Source organism: Drosophila miranda, chromosome XL (genome assembly GCF_003369915.1).
Source record: "Drosophila miranda strain MSH22 chromosome XL, D.miranda_PacBio2.1, whole genome shotgun sequence".
NCBI classification, from domain to species: Eukaryota; Metazoa; Arthropoda; class Insecta; order Diptera; family Drosophilidae; genus Drosophila; species Drosophila miranda.
This window is the reverse complement of record NC_046673.1, coordinates 3,612,883-3,629,472: the sequence shown is the minus strand read 5'-3', so window position 1 is coordinate 3,629,472 and position 16,590 is coordinate 3,612,883. Positions and strand designations below refer to the sequence as shown.

Below are 16,590 nucleotides of genomic sequence, written 5' to 3'. Positions count from 1 at the left end.
CAGATGTGAGGTTACGGATAGTATTGTCCTTCCCACCCCTCACTAACCATGCCCCTTTCTACCACTTAACCACTCTCCGACTTGTCTTTCCATTCTACTTTCGGTTGAAAAGCTTTCTAATTAGATTTGTGCGTATCGATAGGTTGTCGATCGCACGAGGAGAAAGCGCAAGTCAAGCTGTACCTCCACATGTTAATAGTAAGGACTGCCTACATATGTCTACCCTATACTAATACATACCAACATCCATTAAGATATGGGTGATGGCAAGAAAGTGTACAATTCTAATACAATACTTACAAAACTCGAGCGAGTCGTCCGTATCCTTGACCATACAGTTTTTTAAAGCGACGCTTGATCAGCTTCAAGACCCTAGTCGATATTCAATATAGCCCTGTGTGTCTGTATCTGCATAAATACCAGAATCATGGTCGATATTAGTACTGGACTGCATACTTTTTATATTAAAATCTTTCGGTATTGACAATGGATTATGATACAGTACAATACGGTATTGGAGGATCATATTCTTCAGATATTTTTATGGGGCTATATCCTACCAACAAACCCAGATATGACGCGCTCGGATGACCTACACAGCTTAAATTGAGTAATTTGTAATTTGTGACTGGGCAAAAAGATCCTCCCACAAAATCCTACACTAATAGTAAATGGTTAGGATTCTAGTGGAAAGCACCATAGTAGCATCAAACATAGTCGTGACCAACGCCTTACCGCCTCTCCGCCTTTCGCATAATCTGCGCCTTCCGAACAGTCTCGAACGAGGCAGCCCATGTGGTCGCGGGTATAGCACCCATCGAATACCTGGCGGATGCGCGGTCCACGGTGGTACATACACTGCGAGAGGCATGACAGAGGCATTGAAGCGGCGGGCAAGAGCCTAAGTAAGTGGCAGCACCGTTGGGATACGGCCACCACAGGACGTTGGGCTCCCCAACGGGACAGAAAGCACGTCCAAGTAAATTGCTACCGGACGGCCACGGCTGATCTCGCAGCAGTCTGCCGAGTGCTCATGGTGCGGACACAACGTGGAGGAGAACTCCGACCACGTCATATTCTCGTTTAGCAGGTTTTCAGCAGAGACAACTGCTGGAAGACGCCCTGAGTGGAGCCGTTAATGCTCCATTCGCCGGATAACTGGGAATCGACCAGTACCTTCGCGGCCTTCATTATGGGTGAAGGGAAGAGAAGGAAGCAGCTAGGCTAGGCGACGCCTCATTATGTGTAAAGCATTGCCATACCCCACCTGTGGGGCTCGCATAGAATTATTTTCATACCCGATACACAAAATGAGAATAGGAGTATATTAGATTTGTTGGGAAAGTTTATGTGTGTAATGCTCAGAAGGAAGCGTTTCCGACGCTTCTTGATCGGCATCAATAGCCAAGTCGATTGAGCCATGGCTGCCTGTCCATCTGTTCGTCCCTATGATCTCCTAGATCTTAGAGACTGTAAGAGATAGAGCAACCAAATTTGGCATCCACACTCCTATGATATCGCAACGTCACAAGTGTATTTAACAAATATTCCACCGGCCTCTTTCGCCCCCACAAAAGGCGAAAGTCAGTGGCATCCAAAACTTTAAAGATACGAAAAAATCAAAGACGCAATATCACAGAGAGCGACCATATATACCATATTGCCGAATCTGGATCAGATCGGATCATTGATATAACCAAAAGAAACAAATACGCTGCGTCCGACGACACGTTCTGACTGATTTTCTGTCTCTCTCTCTCTCACACACTCCTTGGCGTTCAATGTTAGCGCCCTCTGGCAGAGGTTAGCCATACTGACTAAGTATCGGATATGAATATAGAGCTGCGGCCGTAGCAGGAACTCACAACATTCCCCCTCGTTAAATATACATATGTTGTATATAGTATATACGGAATTAAATAAATGGAATTTATTTTAAAATGAAATTTAATATTGAGTTTTTACCTAGAAGTTTGGGCCGAAACTGTGAATATCACTGCCAGACTGTAAGAACGTCGACTGAATATACATTTCAGTATTTGTTTTATCTTTATACTTAAAGCAAAAACTTTGGATAAATAAATTCTGTTGCAATAAACGAAGAGCAGTGTACACGGGACGACATACACACGAACATGAATATGGCGCGATACCAAAACAAATGCAAGCTGGAGGATGTTACACAAATTAAAAAGCTTTCACGCTGATTAATTTTTCTGAAACTCAACAGAGAACGACAATCATGTATTTGTGCAATCTAAATGCATCGCCCATCATTCCGGTCTCGCGTATCAGGTTTTAGGGCCCCGGCGCCCTCTTTGACGTACACGCCCACGACAACGCCCTTGATCGTAGTTGCGTCACTGGTGCAACAGTTGGACTTGGGCCTCGCCTTCACATCTGGAAGGGGAAGATCACTGCACACGCCTATACAGGGCGTTGTTCTTCTGAAGCAAGTAAATCATGCGTACCGATGTCATCCCTAAAGGACAGTGAGTAGGTTGCAGTGATTTCTGGGCTCTTCAATAGAATGGTGACCGCTCGCGTCCGAAGAATAGGCAGCTGAAGAGCACGCGTTGAGCGTCTTCAGTCCACAGCAAGTTTCTACGCATGCTTGAAGCGGCAATGAAGTGAAATTGAATCACCAGTGACCCGCTATTACTTGGTACAGATAATAGATACCCCCTGTCCGCGCTGCCTTGTGCACATTGACTGGTCTGCTCCGTATGGGATTATCAATTTAAGCACTCCGACGATGAGTTTTCTTCTTTGCTGCCTTGGTCCCCTTGGACATCCCCTAAGACATCCTTTTGATTGCGATTCTGGATGCTTATAGTGCTTACAGTCTCTAGTGTCCAAATTTGCTAAATTCATGAAAATACAAAACAATAAACCATTTGGGTAAGATTATTAAATGGATACGGCCTTTGCAAGGGCAGCTGGATGAAAACAGGTGGAATGAAAGAGATCAATAATCTGAATTAACATCTATGATAAAGGTTAATGTTGAGATGAAAAATCGTATATTCCAAGTTGAAAAAAGGAAAAGGAAGGATTGTATTCAGTTTTATGCAAGAATTATAGAATTGGAAACTCTGGTGTACATCAAAATTGTTACGGCCAACTTTACAACACTTCGACGTACGGGAAAAAGTGAGTTTGGGCGTTAGTGCTGTCCACCGAAATGATGGGCTAGCTCAATAGCCACGTCCTTCATATTTCGCTGAGTGCCAACTCTAGCATTAAGTAGTTGTGCTGTGCAAAAAGCTGTCCTAACCGGTTGATCCCGAATTCTGGAGTATATCTCTGAAATTTCCGGTGACAGGTAAATATAATATAAAAAGCGGTACATTTGCAGAAAACTGGTTTGTAAACTATGAGTAACTTCAAACATTGAATAATAAAGATAACGGGTCCTTCCGAATCGTGTGACTTGGGTATTATTGGAATATATTTGTAATATAACTAACTACATAAATGTAAACTTAAACTACATTGTACATACGTATAAATCAACCACAAGGAAACGTTTGCGATCATCAATAACACTCTGTGACAGTGATTTTTTACTCTACGCGATAGAACAACTAGGTTGTAGACCTGGATACGTAGATTAAATCCGCAGACTTCGAATTTTCAATGTAAAATAATAATCCGATCTAATCCAAATCCGGCAGTCTAGAAGATATCGTCATTCTGTGATTCTGCTGTTTTTTTTCTCGTATCTTTAAAATGGATGCATCCTTTATGGGGCGGAAAGCGGTGTGGTCCGGTGTTGTGGCGAAATTTTTAAATTCACTTGTAAATTCACTGAGATATCACAGGAGTGTGGATACCATATGTGGTTTCTCTAGCTTTTATAGTCTCTGAGATCTATTGATGCTGGTCAAGAATATATGTACTTTATGTGGTCGGAAACGCTTCCTTCTGGACGTTACAGACATCCACTTTCAACACAAATCGAATAACCCCTATACTCATTTTGATAATCAGTTATAATAAAACAACTTGCAACTTGAACTCTTAGTGAAGAAAGCTTGAGAGCATGCACATACATATGAGCATGTGTAGCTACATATGTATATTCCACTTCCATTCTTCAATGCTTTCGTCTCCTTTGTCTGTCTCCACTTGCCAAATGCCCCCTCTGCGGAGTTGTTGCGGTCTAAGGGCGAGATTTGCTTAGTCAGCCCTGCCTCACCCGATCCACCGCTTTAAAAATGGAACTGGTGATGCACCATGCTAGCCCTCTTTCCATACTTCGTCCGCACACGGATCTAAACCAACCCCGAACTCTGACCACTTTCACCGCAGCTCATAAAGCCGCAAAGTGCCGTTCTGACGTTGGCAGTGTCGTGCTGCACTTTGTACACTTTCCATTCATGCCACTCAATCCAAAACCCCACCGTACCCCACCCCGTTATCAGGCATTCTCTGTCGTGAATTTTCTGCAAATGCAAAAATGACGCTTTACTACGCACTCACATATGTATGTACGTACATACATACATATGTTTGTATGTATATATGTGTATGTGTGAGTGGGTGGGTGTGAGGGTACAAATGCCATAAATAATCTCCATCTCCAATTCAACATGCAGTGCTGCGTATCTACTACACTCAGAGATCAATGGAACAGGGCTAGCCTCGGCCTCGGAGCCGAAATTGTTACTCTTTCACCGACATACACAGTCATGTGTAAAATATTAAGGAAACTTGGCTTTTTTTTCAGCAACACCTCTATAAAATTACTTCTTTCATTAGTTTTGAAGGGATCTTCATTTTTTTGTAGTACCTGAATCTTAATAGAGATAGTTTGGGAATTAAATATGTATCACCCAGTCGGAACTAAGTATAACGTTATTTGATGCTCCATTAGACCAGCGGTGATGGTTGCTATTAAGGTAGCATGAGTTTTGTAGAGTGTTAATATAGGGACCGATTAAAAGTCGTTTCACAAGTGTGATTCCATAGTAAATATCTGGTTCTCATAGACGTATTATTTCTACAGAATAATTACTGGGTAATTCGTTTTGAGTTTTAAGGAACACTGAAAACAATCTGTTGCAGTTACAATTTCAAAGATACGAGAAAACAAAGCATTAAAAGCTATATTATCGACAAGATAGGAGAATTTGGACTGGAGAGGATCATTATTATAGCCAGAACGAAGAAAATATTTCCTTTGGTAGCCTCCTGGCGTAATGAGTAGGCTATAACGTCCGTTTGGTGATTCGTTGGTGGAAAAAAAAGAGATTGTTACGGACGGTGCATTACGGTATATATGGACATATTTCACATTAGGTGGAGAGATGATAGCCGAAGTGCAAGAATTCATTGTACAGTGAAGAAAAGCAATAACGTTTCAGTTTACTGCTGTTTAAAGAGGATTTCCATCGCGATTTAAGAAAAAAATTGTTTTTCTGAAAAAATTAACCAAATAAATTTTCAGAACAAATTTTTTGAACAAAACGAGCGGAACGTTGTGATTTATTTCTCAAACTTAGTGAGTATGGCTCCCCCCGCCAGAGGGGGCACACTGCACTAGAAAGAGTGTGTGAAAGAGAGGGAATGAAATTTCATTTGTTGATCCGCTGTTAATCAAATTCGGCAATCTGGTATACATGGTCATTATCTATGATTCTGTGTTTTGGTTGTCTCTTGAAAATTGTGAATGCTACAGAAATCGGATTCTGTAAGATATAACAGTGAGATATCGTTATACAAAATTAAGTTGCTTTGCTCTTATAGTCTCTGAGAACTAGGCGTCTTCGAGTGTTTGGTATAAAAAGGTCTAAAATAAAGCAAAAAAAGTTTTGGCACACTTAGCATTTAACACTTTTTATTGGGGACCATAGCTTTCTTATTTTTATTAAAAATCAAAACTAAAACCTATTATTTTATTTTTTTTATTTCAAAATTATAATTGAATATGGGTTGTCCAATGAAAATATAAAAACACTTATTTCTGATTTGTTTAAAAAAAAAGATATTTTTGATTTGTATTAAAATAAATATACTTTGTTGACAAGTGGTTTAGGTGCTTAATATTCGTCCTTGAAAAACACGCTGTGTATCATATGAAAGGTATTTTGAAATTATTTGGGCACTTTGATTTATTTAGATGACATTTGCATTTATAACTCTTATTTGTGGCCCCTGATTTTGATTTATCCTATGTTCTTGTAATTTGGCCATATGGTCTTCTTTGTACAAGGATTCATTCTTAGTTCTAGTTGTGTGGAACTGCCCAGCATTCAATCTCAAAGTACCTCCAGTGGTCGCCAAATCGCTCAAATTTGGAAAAATTATAGGCAAGGAAAAAGAAACCACAGAATCTTAGGAGAAAATCAGTCTGCATTTTCCCATTCAAGGCCAATTGCATGCTGTGTCGAAATTACAAATTCGGCGCACCGTTCAACGTTTAAAAAGAGCTTCGAACCTAAAAAGTTCGAATCAATTTTTGTTGGTTGTTTCTTCCAAAATAATAAAGTTAACCTTTATGTACATAATACCCGTCATTAATAGTAAATTCTACTGCAATGGACATACAATAGAAGCTTGCAGGCATATCAACTGAGGATCGGTCAGGTTAAATATCTATGATGGTACAAAAACATAGAGTAACGTTTTCAAAGTGCCTTAAAGTTGCAGCACAATTCAATTTAAATTATTCGCACTCCAATTCCTGAACACAAGATAACAACTACTACACCTTACCAGCGCGTACTCGACTACAAGTACTGAAAGCATTGTATGCTCTTATAAATAATAATAAATTAAAGCTAACTCGTTAGAATCGGTTGAATATTGTAGTTGTGCTATGATAAGAGTTCCACTCGACTCCAGACACACCTAAAGCATTCCAGCAAGTGTTTCTATTCAGTGAGACCTCCACCCCGCCCAATCCTTTCAAAGTATGGGCTGAAGTACACCTTTGATAGCAGGCGGAAACTGTTTCATGGCTTGTTTTATGGGTTTTATTGATGACTCATCAACGAAGGGATAGGGGCTTGGCCGCACTTGATATGCTGCTCATGATATGGACCGAATCTAACGATTCGAAACGGCACCGTTTTCGATTTACTCCAGAAGGGAAGGACTCATTGATGACTACAGTCTGATAAAGCAGAATAAGAAAGGGACATCTTTATAATGTTTTGGTCCGACAAGTTCATGTATTGTCCTAGGGATACTAAGTCACGGTTTCTATAAAGACTAGAAATACCAACTATTTTATGGGGTTTTTCCTAAAGAAAAACTGCCTTCGTTCTCGTCCCTGAGAATCGAAAAGCCTACCATCGTACCACTCCTGCGATTTTAATCCGATTGAATCGATTTGCAAGTCGAGCAAATTTCAGATAGTAAGCCACCAGTGTAGAAAGCATTCAAATACTTGTAGGTTCTTTATTAATCCACAAACAGAATTAAATTTGTTTCGATACCGTGTTATTTGTGGAATCATCAAATCAAACTCAATATTGAAATCAATTGAAAATGTTTCTAACCACAACGACGCTATGGTGAGTCTGTCTTCAGTTCAAGTTAGTGCCCTCGATTGCCCTGATTTCGGGCCGGTTCTCCTGGCAATTTATGTTGCCCCGACCACATTCTGGTCGCATATGCAGATTAAGCTGAATGGGCTTGTCTGCCCACGAAGCAGATCATGTTTCAAAGAGCCAGTCCCACAACCAGACTGAGCCAGATATGGAGATATGGAGACGGAAACGTAGACCGAGTCGGAGCCAAAGACGAAGCCGGAGCCGGAGCCGGAGCCGGAAGTGGGGTAAACTAAAGTGTTGTTGGCTTGTTACGCAGATGGTAGACATATCCCCAGCAGGATGTGCGCCAAGGATATGCTTGCAAGGCAAACAAATTTACCCATAATGCTGTCAGATGCATATCAGACTATGCCGTAGTAGGAGCCTGAGCCAGAAGTTGAAGTCGACCTAAAATTTACCCTTACCAAGGAAAAATTCCAGGCTTATGTCAAACCCAATGTGGCCGAAATTTGTATACCAAACCAAACTCTTCGCCCAAAGAATGTCTCGGGGCAAAAATTAACAAATTTGCATCCGATTCTATAAATATTTAAGTATGAATATCTCTGAATTGTGATATATTTAATGCTAAAAACGTCTTCAACTCAACTTCAACGTCTTGAGAGCTTAAAGAAACGGTAAAGGGAAAGGGTATTGGCAGGCATCCAACTGAGACTGCCACTGCGACCGAGTATAAGCTGGGGAGCTGGTTGCTTTCTTGTTGTCCTGAAAAATTTGTGGATTTCGACATTTCCCGCTCCCACTGCTCTTATGGCTGTTGTTGCTCCCACCAAGGATGTTAGACCAAGCAGGACTCCATCTTCTGTTGCTCCTTTTCTTGCTGCAATTTTTGAAATATGCACAAAGCAAATAGTGCCTCCCGCTGGGATCCGTATCCGTTTTCTGTTGCCTTTGCTGTGGTTTTTGTAGTTTCTGGATAATACTGTTGACCAGATGGCCACACCGACTCCCACTGAGCCGGTGTACTGTGCAGGCGGTCGGATTCTTGGTCTTGAACGGATTCCATCTTTTTGGTCCTGGCAGATGAATGATGCTAGCTACAGTTCCTGTTGGGTTCTGTTTCGGTTCGTTTCAGTACGGTCTAGGCCAGTGTTGGGGCCATCATTTGTGTATTTCCCGACAAATTGGATTTCATCTAGGGTAGGTATGCTCTCCCTCCTACTTTATCTGCTCAATTAACTTTGTTGCCCCGACCAAAACATGCCATTTCTCAGGCCTCCATCTCCAGCTGCAGCTTCTTCGGTCGCTCCCTTTTTTCTTGCCCTGGTGCTGTCCTGGCCACACATCGAGTTCATTCTTGATGAATGGCCTGTGATTATGCTAAAGCCCCCAGAATCTTTCCTGCTCTCAGGAAGCTTACTTCGTGCTATACCCACAAATGTATGTGCATACAACTCCACGAATTAATCGATCAGACAAGAGATCGATGGTTCCTGCCATAAGCAAACGAATTTTCGGTTTTGCAGGGTACATAGTATTGTATATTTTTTTGGAAGCCAAAGATTAGTTTGTTTCGAAACGGAAATATGGTGTTGCATAGTGGTATCCATTCATTTCAAAATTATTATGTATTTAGATAATTTAATTTCGGATTTATTAATGGTAATGAAATTATATTCAATTGGTCAAATTAGTTAGCTATAAATTAAAAAATAATATCGGCACAGAATTTTATGAAAATGTGTTTTTATTGCATTTTTTATATTTTTTGTTATGCTGGTCATTTTGGAGGAACTCCCCATATGCTGCGATATGAAGGATTTTTTTGAGGATTTCAAGGGAAAAAAAACTCATGGAGAATTTGGATAGAGCATTTCCTGTGTATTGGATGTTGAATGGGATAAGCTTACACGAGCTGGAGAAGGTAGAGAGAAAGATGATGAAGCTGAAGAGCCACAGGAGCTAAAATTAATTACATATATAATATTTTAATGGCTGAACTCTTGTTCGTTAATAAATTGCATTGTTACATCGAAGCAGCACATTGGCAATATCTAATTGAGATCTTATCTCCTCTTCAGCAATGCATCTTCGATAGTTTCACCCCTGACAATAGCATTCTGATTGTGTCTTTAATAAAATGATTTCAAGTGTCAAGCGAATCGCTATCCTCGCTTTCGGTTTCTCTATTTTTCGGTTATTTCTATCGCCGGGATCATGCCGATCAAATTGGCGAATATGTTAAATTTCCAAATAAAAATTAATCCTATCTATAAGATCGGAAGTGAATTTTACTCAGGTTGATTGTTAAAACATTCCATTTGGAAAAATTGAACTTTCTAACTTTGTTCGTCTTTTATTATCTTATTATTTTTAGAACAGCTTTTATGCTCTATCAATTCTTCATGCAACTTTTTGACATTCTGAGATCTCACAAGATATTACTGAACTTCCTGCAGTATACTAGAATGCACCAAATGGAACAGCCGATTTGATGATAGTGGCAGATTCCGTTTGAACCTTAAAATTAATCTGAGATAGTCAGAACAAGCGACCATAAAATATGATTAAAATCTAAAGCTTTTCAGAGTTCATATGGAAAGAGTAGCCCCAAAGGAATCTCTAATTCAAATAAACACCGGAGGCTTCCCAGCTATGCTGTTTTCCAGTGTTGGTAAAAACACGCAAAGTGGCAGAGCAGGGAAATAGAGGAGAAACGATGACAGCAGCAGCGACGCGATAATGATTTCCGTTTTCACACCTCGCTGCGACACAAAGGATGTCAAATGAAAAAAGTGCAAGCACTCACCCGGTCCAATCCATGCACCAGAATCGGAGCATGGAGTAGAAGTGATCCATTTTTCAGGCGCACAGTGGCGTGAACAACCTTAAAAATCCCGCTAAGTTCACATAAGCCAAGGGTTCAAAATATGCACATACTGCAATTTTCGATTTTGTATTAAACCTTTTGGACTACCAACTGAGTATTTTTTTTAGGTTTTAATATCTTTTCCCAAAAATTCAGTGTCTACAAAAAAATTTGAGCTTGTTTTGCAAAGCTTTTTCGTAAGCTATATTTTTCCTTTAGACTGTTATATCTGTCTGTAGTATTTCATTCATTCAAAATTTGAAATCTGCTTTAATAAATTCTGGCTAAAATATATTTATATGTTACTCATATAAATATAATAAAATAGCCCGATTCTGACGACTAAGCTTTTTTGAAATAACTTCAATTTATTTGTTATATTTTTCATTTATTGCATATTAAGGTATCAGAACTTATTACAATAATTAAAACAAATATCTTGCATTTTGCTCCATCAGTTGCTCTAAAACAACTCTCTCTATACAATCTAAAGTCCTGGCGCATCGAAGCTTGAGCCCACGAATAAAGTCATACCATGCATGCAAAAAATAATGATCGCGATTATAAACAAGCATCATATCAAAGTTAATTTTGAATTGTTTTCAGTAACAGATCCTAAAAATATTATACGAAAATGTTAAACAATTTTGTACTTCTGTTTTTCTGGAAAACCGTTAGAACTTGATTTTTCTTATGCAGGGACATCACATTATCATCGCAGATCCTTTAATGCATACATACAAACATATGTACATAGGGTGATACTTTGTTCACTTACTTATGCGGAATCATATTTGTTTTCAAACCATATTAAAACTTTTTCCAAATCCAAAATTTGTTTTTGGAACTAAGCGATAATTTTGTGGTCGCTTACACCACTGTGCGGGGAGGGGAGGTGACGACGGCACCGACGTCAGCGGAAGTGCAGCATTTGCACATTTCCGGCGCTGCTCACTCAGCCCGTGCATAATCGATTAACTGGCGCGCATAAACATGACCGCAAATGTGCAAATGCACGACCACAGACAGAGACGCGGAAGGAGACTGGGGTGGACTCCGGGCCGTATACCCGTTCAGCCGGGGCCGGTGCTCAGGCTGGGGCTGGGAATGGGGCAGGAGGTTCCTGTAGCGGGTGATGTCGACATGCATAAATGCAAATGCCATGGCAATACATATGCAAATTACTTTTCACACACTCTGCTTCACAAAAATGAACCACAATCCAGACGGATACGAATACGGCCACGGCTTGCGGGCTACGGGATGCGGGCTACGGGATGCGGGCTGCGGGATGCGGGTACAGACAACAATTATGGATGTGAATGAGGATGTGCGCGAATGCATAGCTGGTTATAGTAGTCTGCCACTAATTTTGTGTTTTCTCTGCGGGCTGATATCCACTAAACTAATTGCAAAGTGAGACTCTTCGCGATTTCCATGAGGAGACTGAGCAGGGTGGAAGCGATACAGATACAGATGTCTGTGGCGTTCCAAGTGCACACAGTAAATGGATACTGCTGGTGGGGCATGCTGAAAGGATATTTTGCACTGATAGGAGTTGGAAGCTGGAATCTGGGACACTTTACTAATTCGGTGAGACTCAAGGAAGTCAATCACAGCAGCCAACAAATGGTCTTTTAGTTTACGGGAATCGTATATCGAATCATATAAAAACCAAATTAATGACAGCATCCTACAATACACATATGTACATATATCGACTTTTTTTCTATGGTCGCTGGTAGCTACATACATATATGTATTCTATTTCCATCAAAATTGCATCAAAGTGACAGTAGATATAATAAAATCTGGTTGAATGCGGTCGGTTAGTCGTCAGACTTCGTGGAAACAGAGAAAATGGAGGGACATGGTCGTTGATTCTGATCACGAATATAAGAGTATGTCGGTAGATACATATGCTGCCAGTGCCTTCTTGATTGGGTGATTGGTAAGCAAGTTCGTATCCTTATTATTTCGAAAATACTTCCGTGTAATCGATATCCTTGTGGGCTAGCATCCCATATCCGAGCCAGGAACCCTCCTTTCGTGCTTGCCGTTGCATTGACAAAGGCACTCCCAGCTTGGCCAAGTCCCAACGAAATTTACGGCATTTCCGGAATGGGGTGGAGGAGGCGGCGGAGTGTTCAAGTAAATCAGAGAGCAAAGATGGCGAAAACTTTTGCCTCGATTTTTGGCAAATTAATTTTAGTTAAATTTCAGCACGTTTACGAGTATTGTTTTACCTTTCAGGGGATGGAAAGTGAAAACCAACAAATGACGGCTTGAATAGGAGCAGGTCCTGGAAGCCCGTAGGCTGTTGGGGGGCGTTGAAAATTTTGAGGCGTATAACTTTTGCCCTATTGTGCTTTGGCGGAAGTTGAAAAGCCGAACAGCTGCAGGACCTGCGAAACAGGGAGGACGGCAAGGGAGTGGTATCTAAGGTAAAAGTCTGGTGGTAGGCAGCAGACGAATGGCCAAAAAGTTGTCGGAAAAGTCCCCCCTAACTATAAGCCGCCCACGGCTCTTTTTCTGCTTCTTGGCACCCCGTACTCGTTGTGTATAATGTACTCGTGCCGACGAATTTTACAGCCTAAGGGAAGCATTTTCGTCGCGCAATATGGATGTTGGATGTGCCGATAAAGTGTGCATCCCAGTTCTTGCTTGCGAGATTATCCCAATGGTGTTTTACCACATAAGAAAAACTAGCATTATTGAACTTTTAGACCGCCAGTCGCATTACGAGTATGTGGAAGATCCCTGGATGTTTAGGCTTATATTGAAGTTAAGCACTTTGGTGGGCCCTGTTGCTTCCCCCTCTATTAAGGTTAGGACATTCTCATAGGATGTGTTCCGATGTTTCTGCTCTATTTCACATAATCTCAGCACTGCTGGCTGTCCGAGAAAATATAGATTTGATATCTAACATATATACGCGTCTGAAATCCGACTGAAATGCCAAGGTTTTGTGAAAGTGTACACTTGTGTTCTTCGCCGTCGGAGACTCGCAAGATAGGGTCATCCCAAAGGTAGTCAATGAGATTCTAGTAATACATACATAAAAGGTAATGGAGATACACCTGTCACCGTTCCTGAAGCATCCGTGCGGCATATTCTCATTCCCTTTGTGATGCCTCTACATACTAGTCGATGCAATTTGACGCGATCAGACGCTGTTTTTCCCAACACTATTGCAGAATATGTGATAATTCTAGTGACTGTACTGAATGACTTTTTCCGGCTGAGGCCTTAGGTTCTACCGGTTTTATTTATGGTAGTTCTTAGGTGTGAGTTCCAGGTGAGTTTGGAGTCAAGGGCGACTCCAAGATAAAGGACTTAACTTGGAAAATAATAATCCTTCAATAATAGTACATTTTTTGGCTGGGTTTGTTCCTTGAATTGGCTTTGGACGCATCCGTTCCAACACACTTACAGCACATCAAGAGACCCGTACAGCCTGTCTGACTTTACAAGCAGCGCGACTATAAAAGGGAAAGGAGAAAGAATTACTTGGGGACTCGGACCGTACCGCTTTCAATTACCTATGTAGTTGTTATGGTAACGCTCTTGCCTCTATACCCACCCTTGCAATGATTTTCCAATGGTAATGACTAAAGGAAAACCCCTAGGTGGTTACAACACTTTAATTACCCTCTTCTACCCATTCTGGAACACCTGACACACGTTATTACTGCATTCTAAATACTTATTTACTTCATAATATTAAGTTCCAATAATTCCATACGAAATTTCAATTTATAAGTGCTATTCAGATGCACGTCATCACCATCAATGTGCGAAGAAAATTTAATTGCATAAAAAATACTGGCATTGCAGTGTTGACAATTCATAACTGTTCCTTATTCTTAATTATTTCTCTTTTATTCTATTCCTGGTTTTTTTCTCTTTTTTCACGCTCCACTTTCAAATCACATTAATTTCGGTGGCAAATCACTTCAATAAACAAGTTAATATATAGATACCCTACATGGTTGGTTTGTTTGTAATGCACCTAAGGCCTCGTCGTTGAAATGAGGTTTGGGGTTTTTTCCGCTTTTGCACTAATTCAAAAATATTGATTTTTTATATGAGGCACCACTTATCTTAATACATCTTGATAAACTTGCGCGTTTAAACCATTCTTTTTGAATTTATTTTGATTTCGGTTTTCCTACGCTGCTGTAGATAATGGAGATCTCGCTGTTCTAGCTGAAGTTTGCTGTGGCAACGATGCTAGTGCTATGAAGGTGGTAGTGTAGTTCTTTCACAATGATTGCCCCAGTCTTTCCTCGGTGTACGAATGCTCGGACTTAGTCGCCGCTGCCCAGCGATGTGTCCTATGCCGCCGTCGCCAAGGTTCGTCCACCTGATGTTTTCGCTGGTGCCTTGATTCCATTTTCATCCTTTGCAAGCTCAGATCGGGGACACTCGCATCTGCAATTTTAGTTCGCTTTTCCCTGGGCTCGTCTGTCTAGCTCTTCTCTGGCCATTGTTACGTAAGGCGTAACGTAAAACGTAACATAACGTTCCCTGCAAAACTGTTCGTTACAGTATATAATCGGCTATTGGTGCTGATCAACATTGTATGTATACACTTTATGGAATTGGAATCACTTTCTTCTACGCGTTTCACACATCCACTTTCACCACAAATCTAATATACCCCTCTATTCTTCTAGTACTGCGTAAAAAAAAAGACAGATCTGAAAAAATGTCAAGAAAAATTAAAAATTTGATCAAATGGACCGAATTTTATGATATTTTTGTTTGGTAAAAAATCAATTCGTCCCTTTTGCAGACAGCGAAACAGCGTGTTGTACTCCTGTGATATCACATTGTTACAGTTGTGTTTCAAAATTTCGCTCCACCACCTTCCGCCCGCACAAAGGACTAAAATCTGTTGCAAATCAACCTGCCCACCCCTCTTCTCTTTGAGTACCAGATATGCCCACCGCGTGGCAAGGAAAGATAGGGAGAGAGACGAAAATACGTGGGAAAGGACAGGATAAAACAGACCATGATGCTCATCATCAAAGTCAACCCAGCCATGATCCTTTACCTGGTCGAAAAATACAAATAAGGAAAGGATCCATCCAAAAATAATGTGGACTAGGTTCATGTTTCAGACTCAAGCACGGGTTCAACCCAAAAATCGTCCTACTTAATTTGCAAAAATAAAATGTGACATTAATTTGAATTAATTAATTTGATTATTTAAGTTATACACTTTCTTTACTCCGATATGGATTTTCTAATTTAAAAGTCAAAATAAACAGTGCTAAATTTTAAAGTTCTTGCAAAAAGAAGACTAACTTTCCAGCCTAATCAGTCTTTGTAGGCATCCTTTTGAAATTGATGTATTTTTTGTAATTCTGCTGTCGAACTTAATTCTTCTTGCGGAGGTCGTTCTGTTTTCCTTCCGCATTGTGCTTCAAGATGAGTAGCACACGACGGAACATGCTCAGTACGTCAAAGAACAGATCCATGGCGTGCTGAACAAAGTCGTGGTGTCCGTTGCGGCACTTCTCGACAATATCTTGGGTATCGTAGATTACAAAAGCGGACATAACGAGAACTCCCACATAGAGCTGGATTACTTGCATCGCATACGACTTCACTATCATATTGAAGAGACTCAGTACGGCCATAGTGTTCAAAGCGCTCACCAACGTCCCGCCGATAAATAGGTACTTGCTTTGCTCGGACAGCAGTGCGGTCAGGGAGAGGGTGATGAAGGTAAAAAAGGTCCCAATCAGGGCTGTGACGATAATGGCCGGATCGATGCTGCCTACGCATCCCAGCAGCGGCCCTATGGTCTGGCCAGCGAAAAATCCAAAGGTATAAAGCATGGCCAAACGTAATTGGTAGTTGTTGCCGTCATCCTTGTAGAAATGCAGCCCCAAAACCAACACCAGTGTTACCACAGCGGCCAACAAACCGAAATCTAGAACGCCTTCCATTTGGAGCACGCTTCCCACAGCCGTCGCGGCTGCGGTGCTTCCGATGATCATGTACACCTTGCAGAGGTGGTGGCGCACATGTGGCTCATAGCGATAGTTGAGACCATTAACACAAGTCTGGAAACAATTGCTAATTTTCTGTGCTACTACGGCGGCCATTTTTCGTCGAATTTCGCAGGTAAAACAGAAATTTTAAGTTCTTATTTATTTTTCAAAAGGATACCTGAATCTGAAATATTAACTGACAAACTGCTTTGTA

The 16,590-nt window shown here is 40.8% G+C and overlaps 1 protein-coding gene across 1 annotated transcript; it reads right to left on the bottom strand.

Annotated features, from left to right (window-relative positions):
- Positions 1–15,576: 15,576 nt before the first annotated feature.
- Positions 15,577–16,590, bottom strand: LOC108150878 (bax inhibitor 1-like). The gene has a single exon (XM_017279191.2). It carries the CDS (start codon positions 16,488–16,490, stop codon positions 15,756–15,758), a length of 735 nt encoding a protein of 244 aa, XP_017134680.1. The 5' UTR covers positions 16,491–16,590; the 3' UTR covers positions 15,577–15,755.

Bases quoted from the DNA above. Each gene is read 5' to 3' on its own strand.
- LOC108150878 (XM_017279191.2), bottom strand. From the start codon at position 16,490: ATGGCCGCCGTAGTAGCACAGAAAATTAGCAATTGTTTCCAGACTTGT.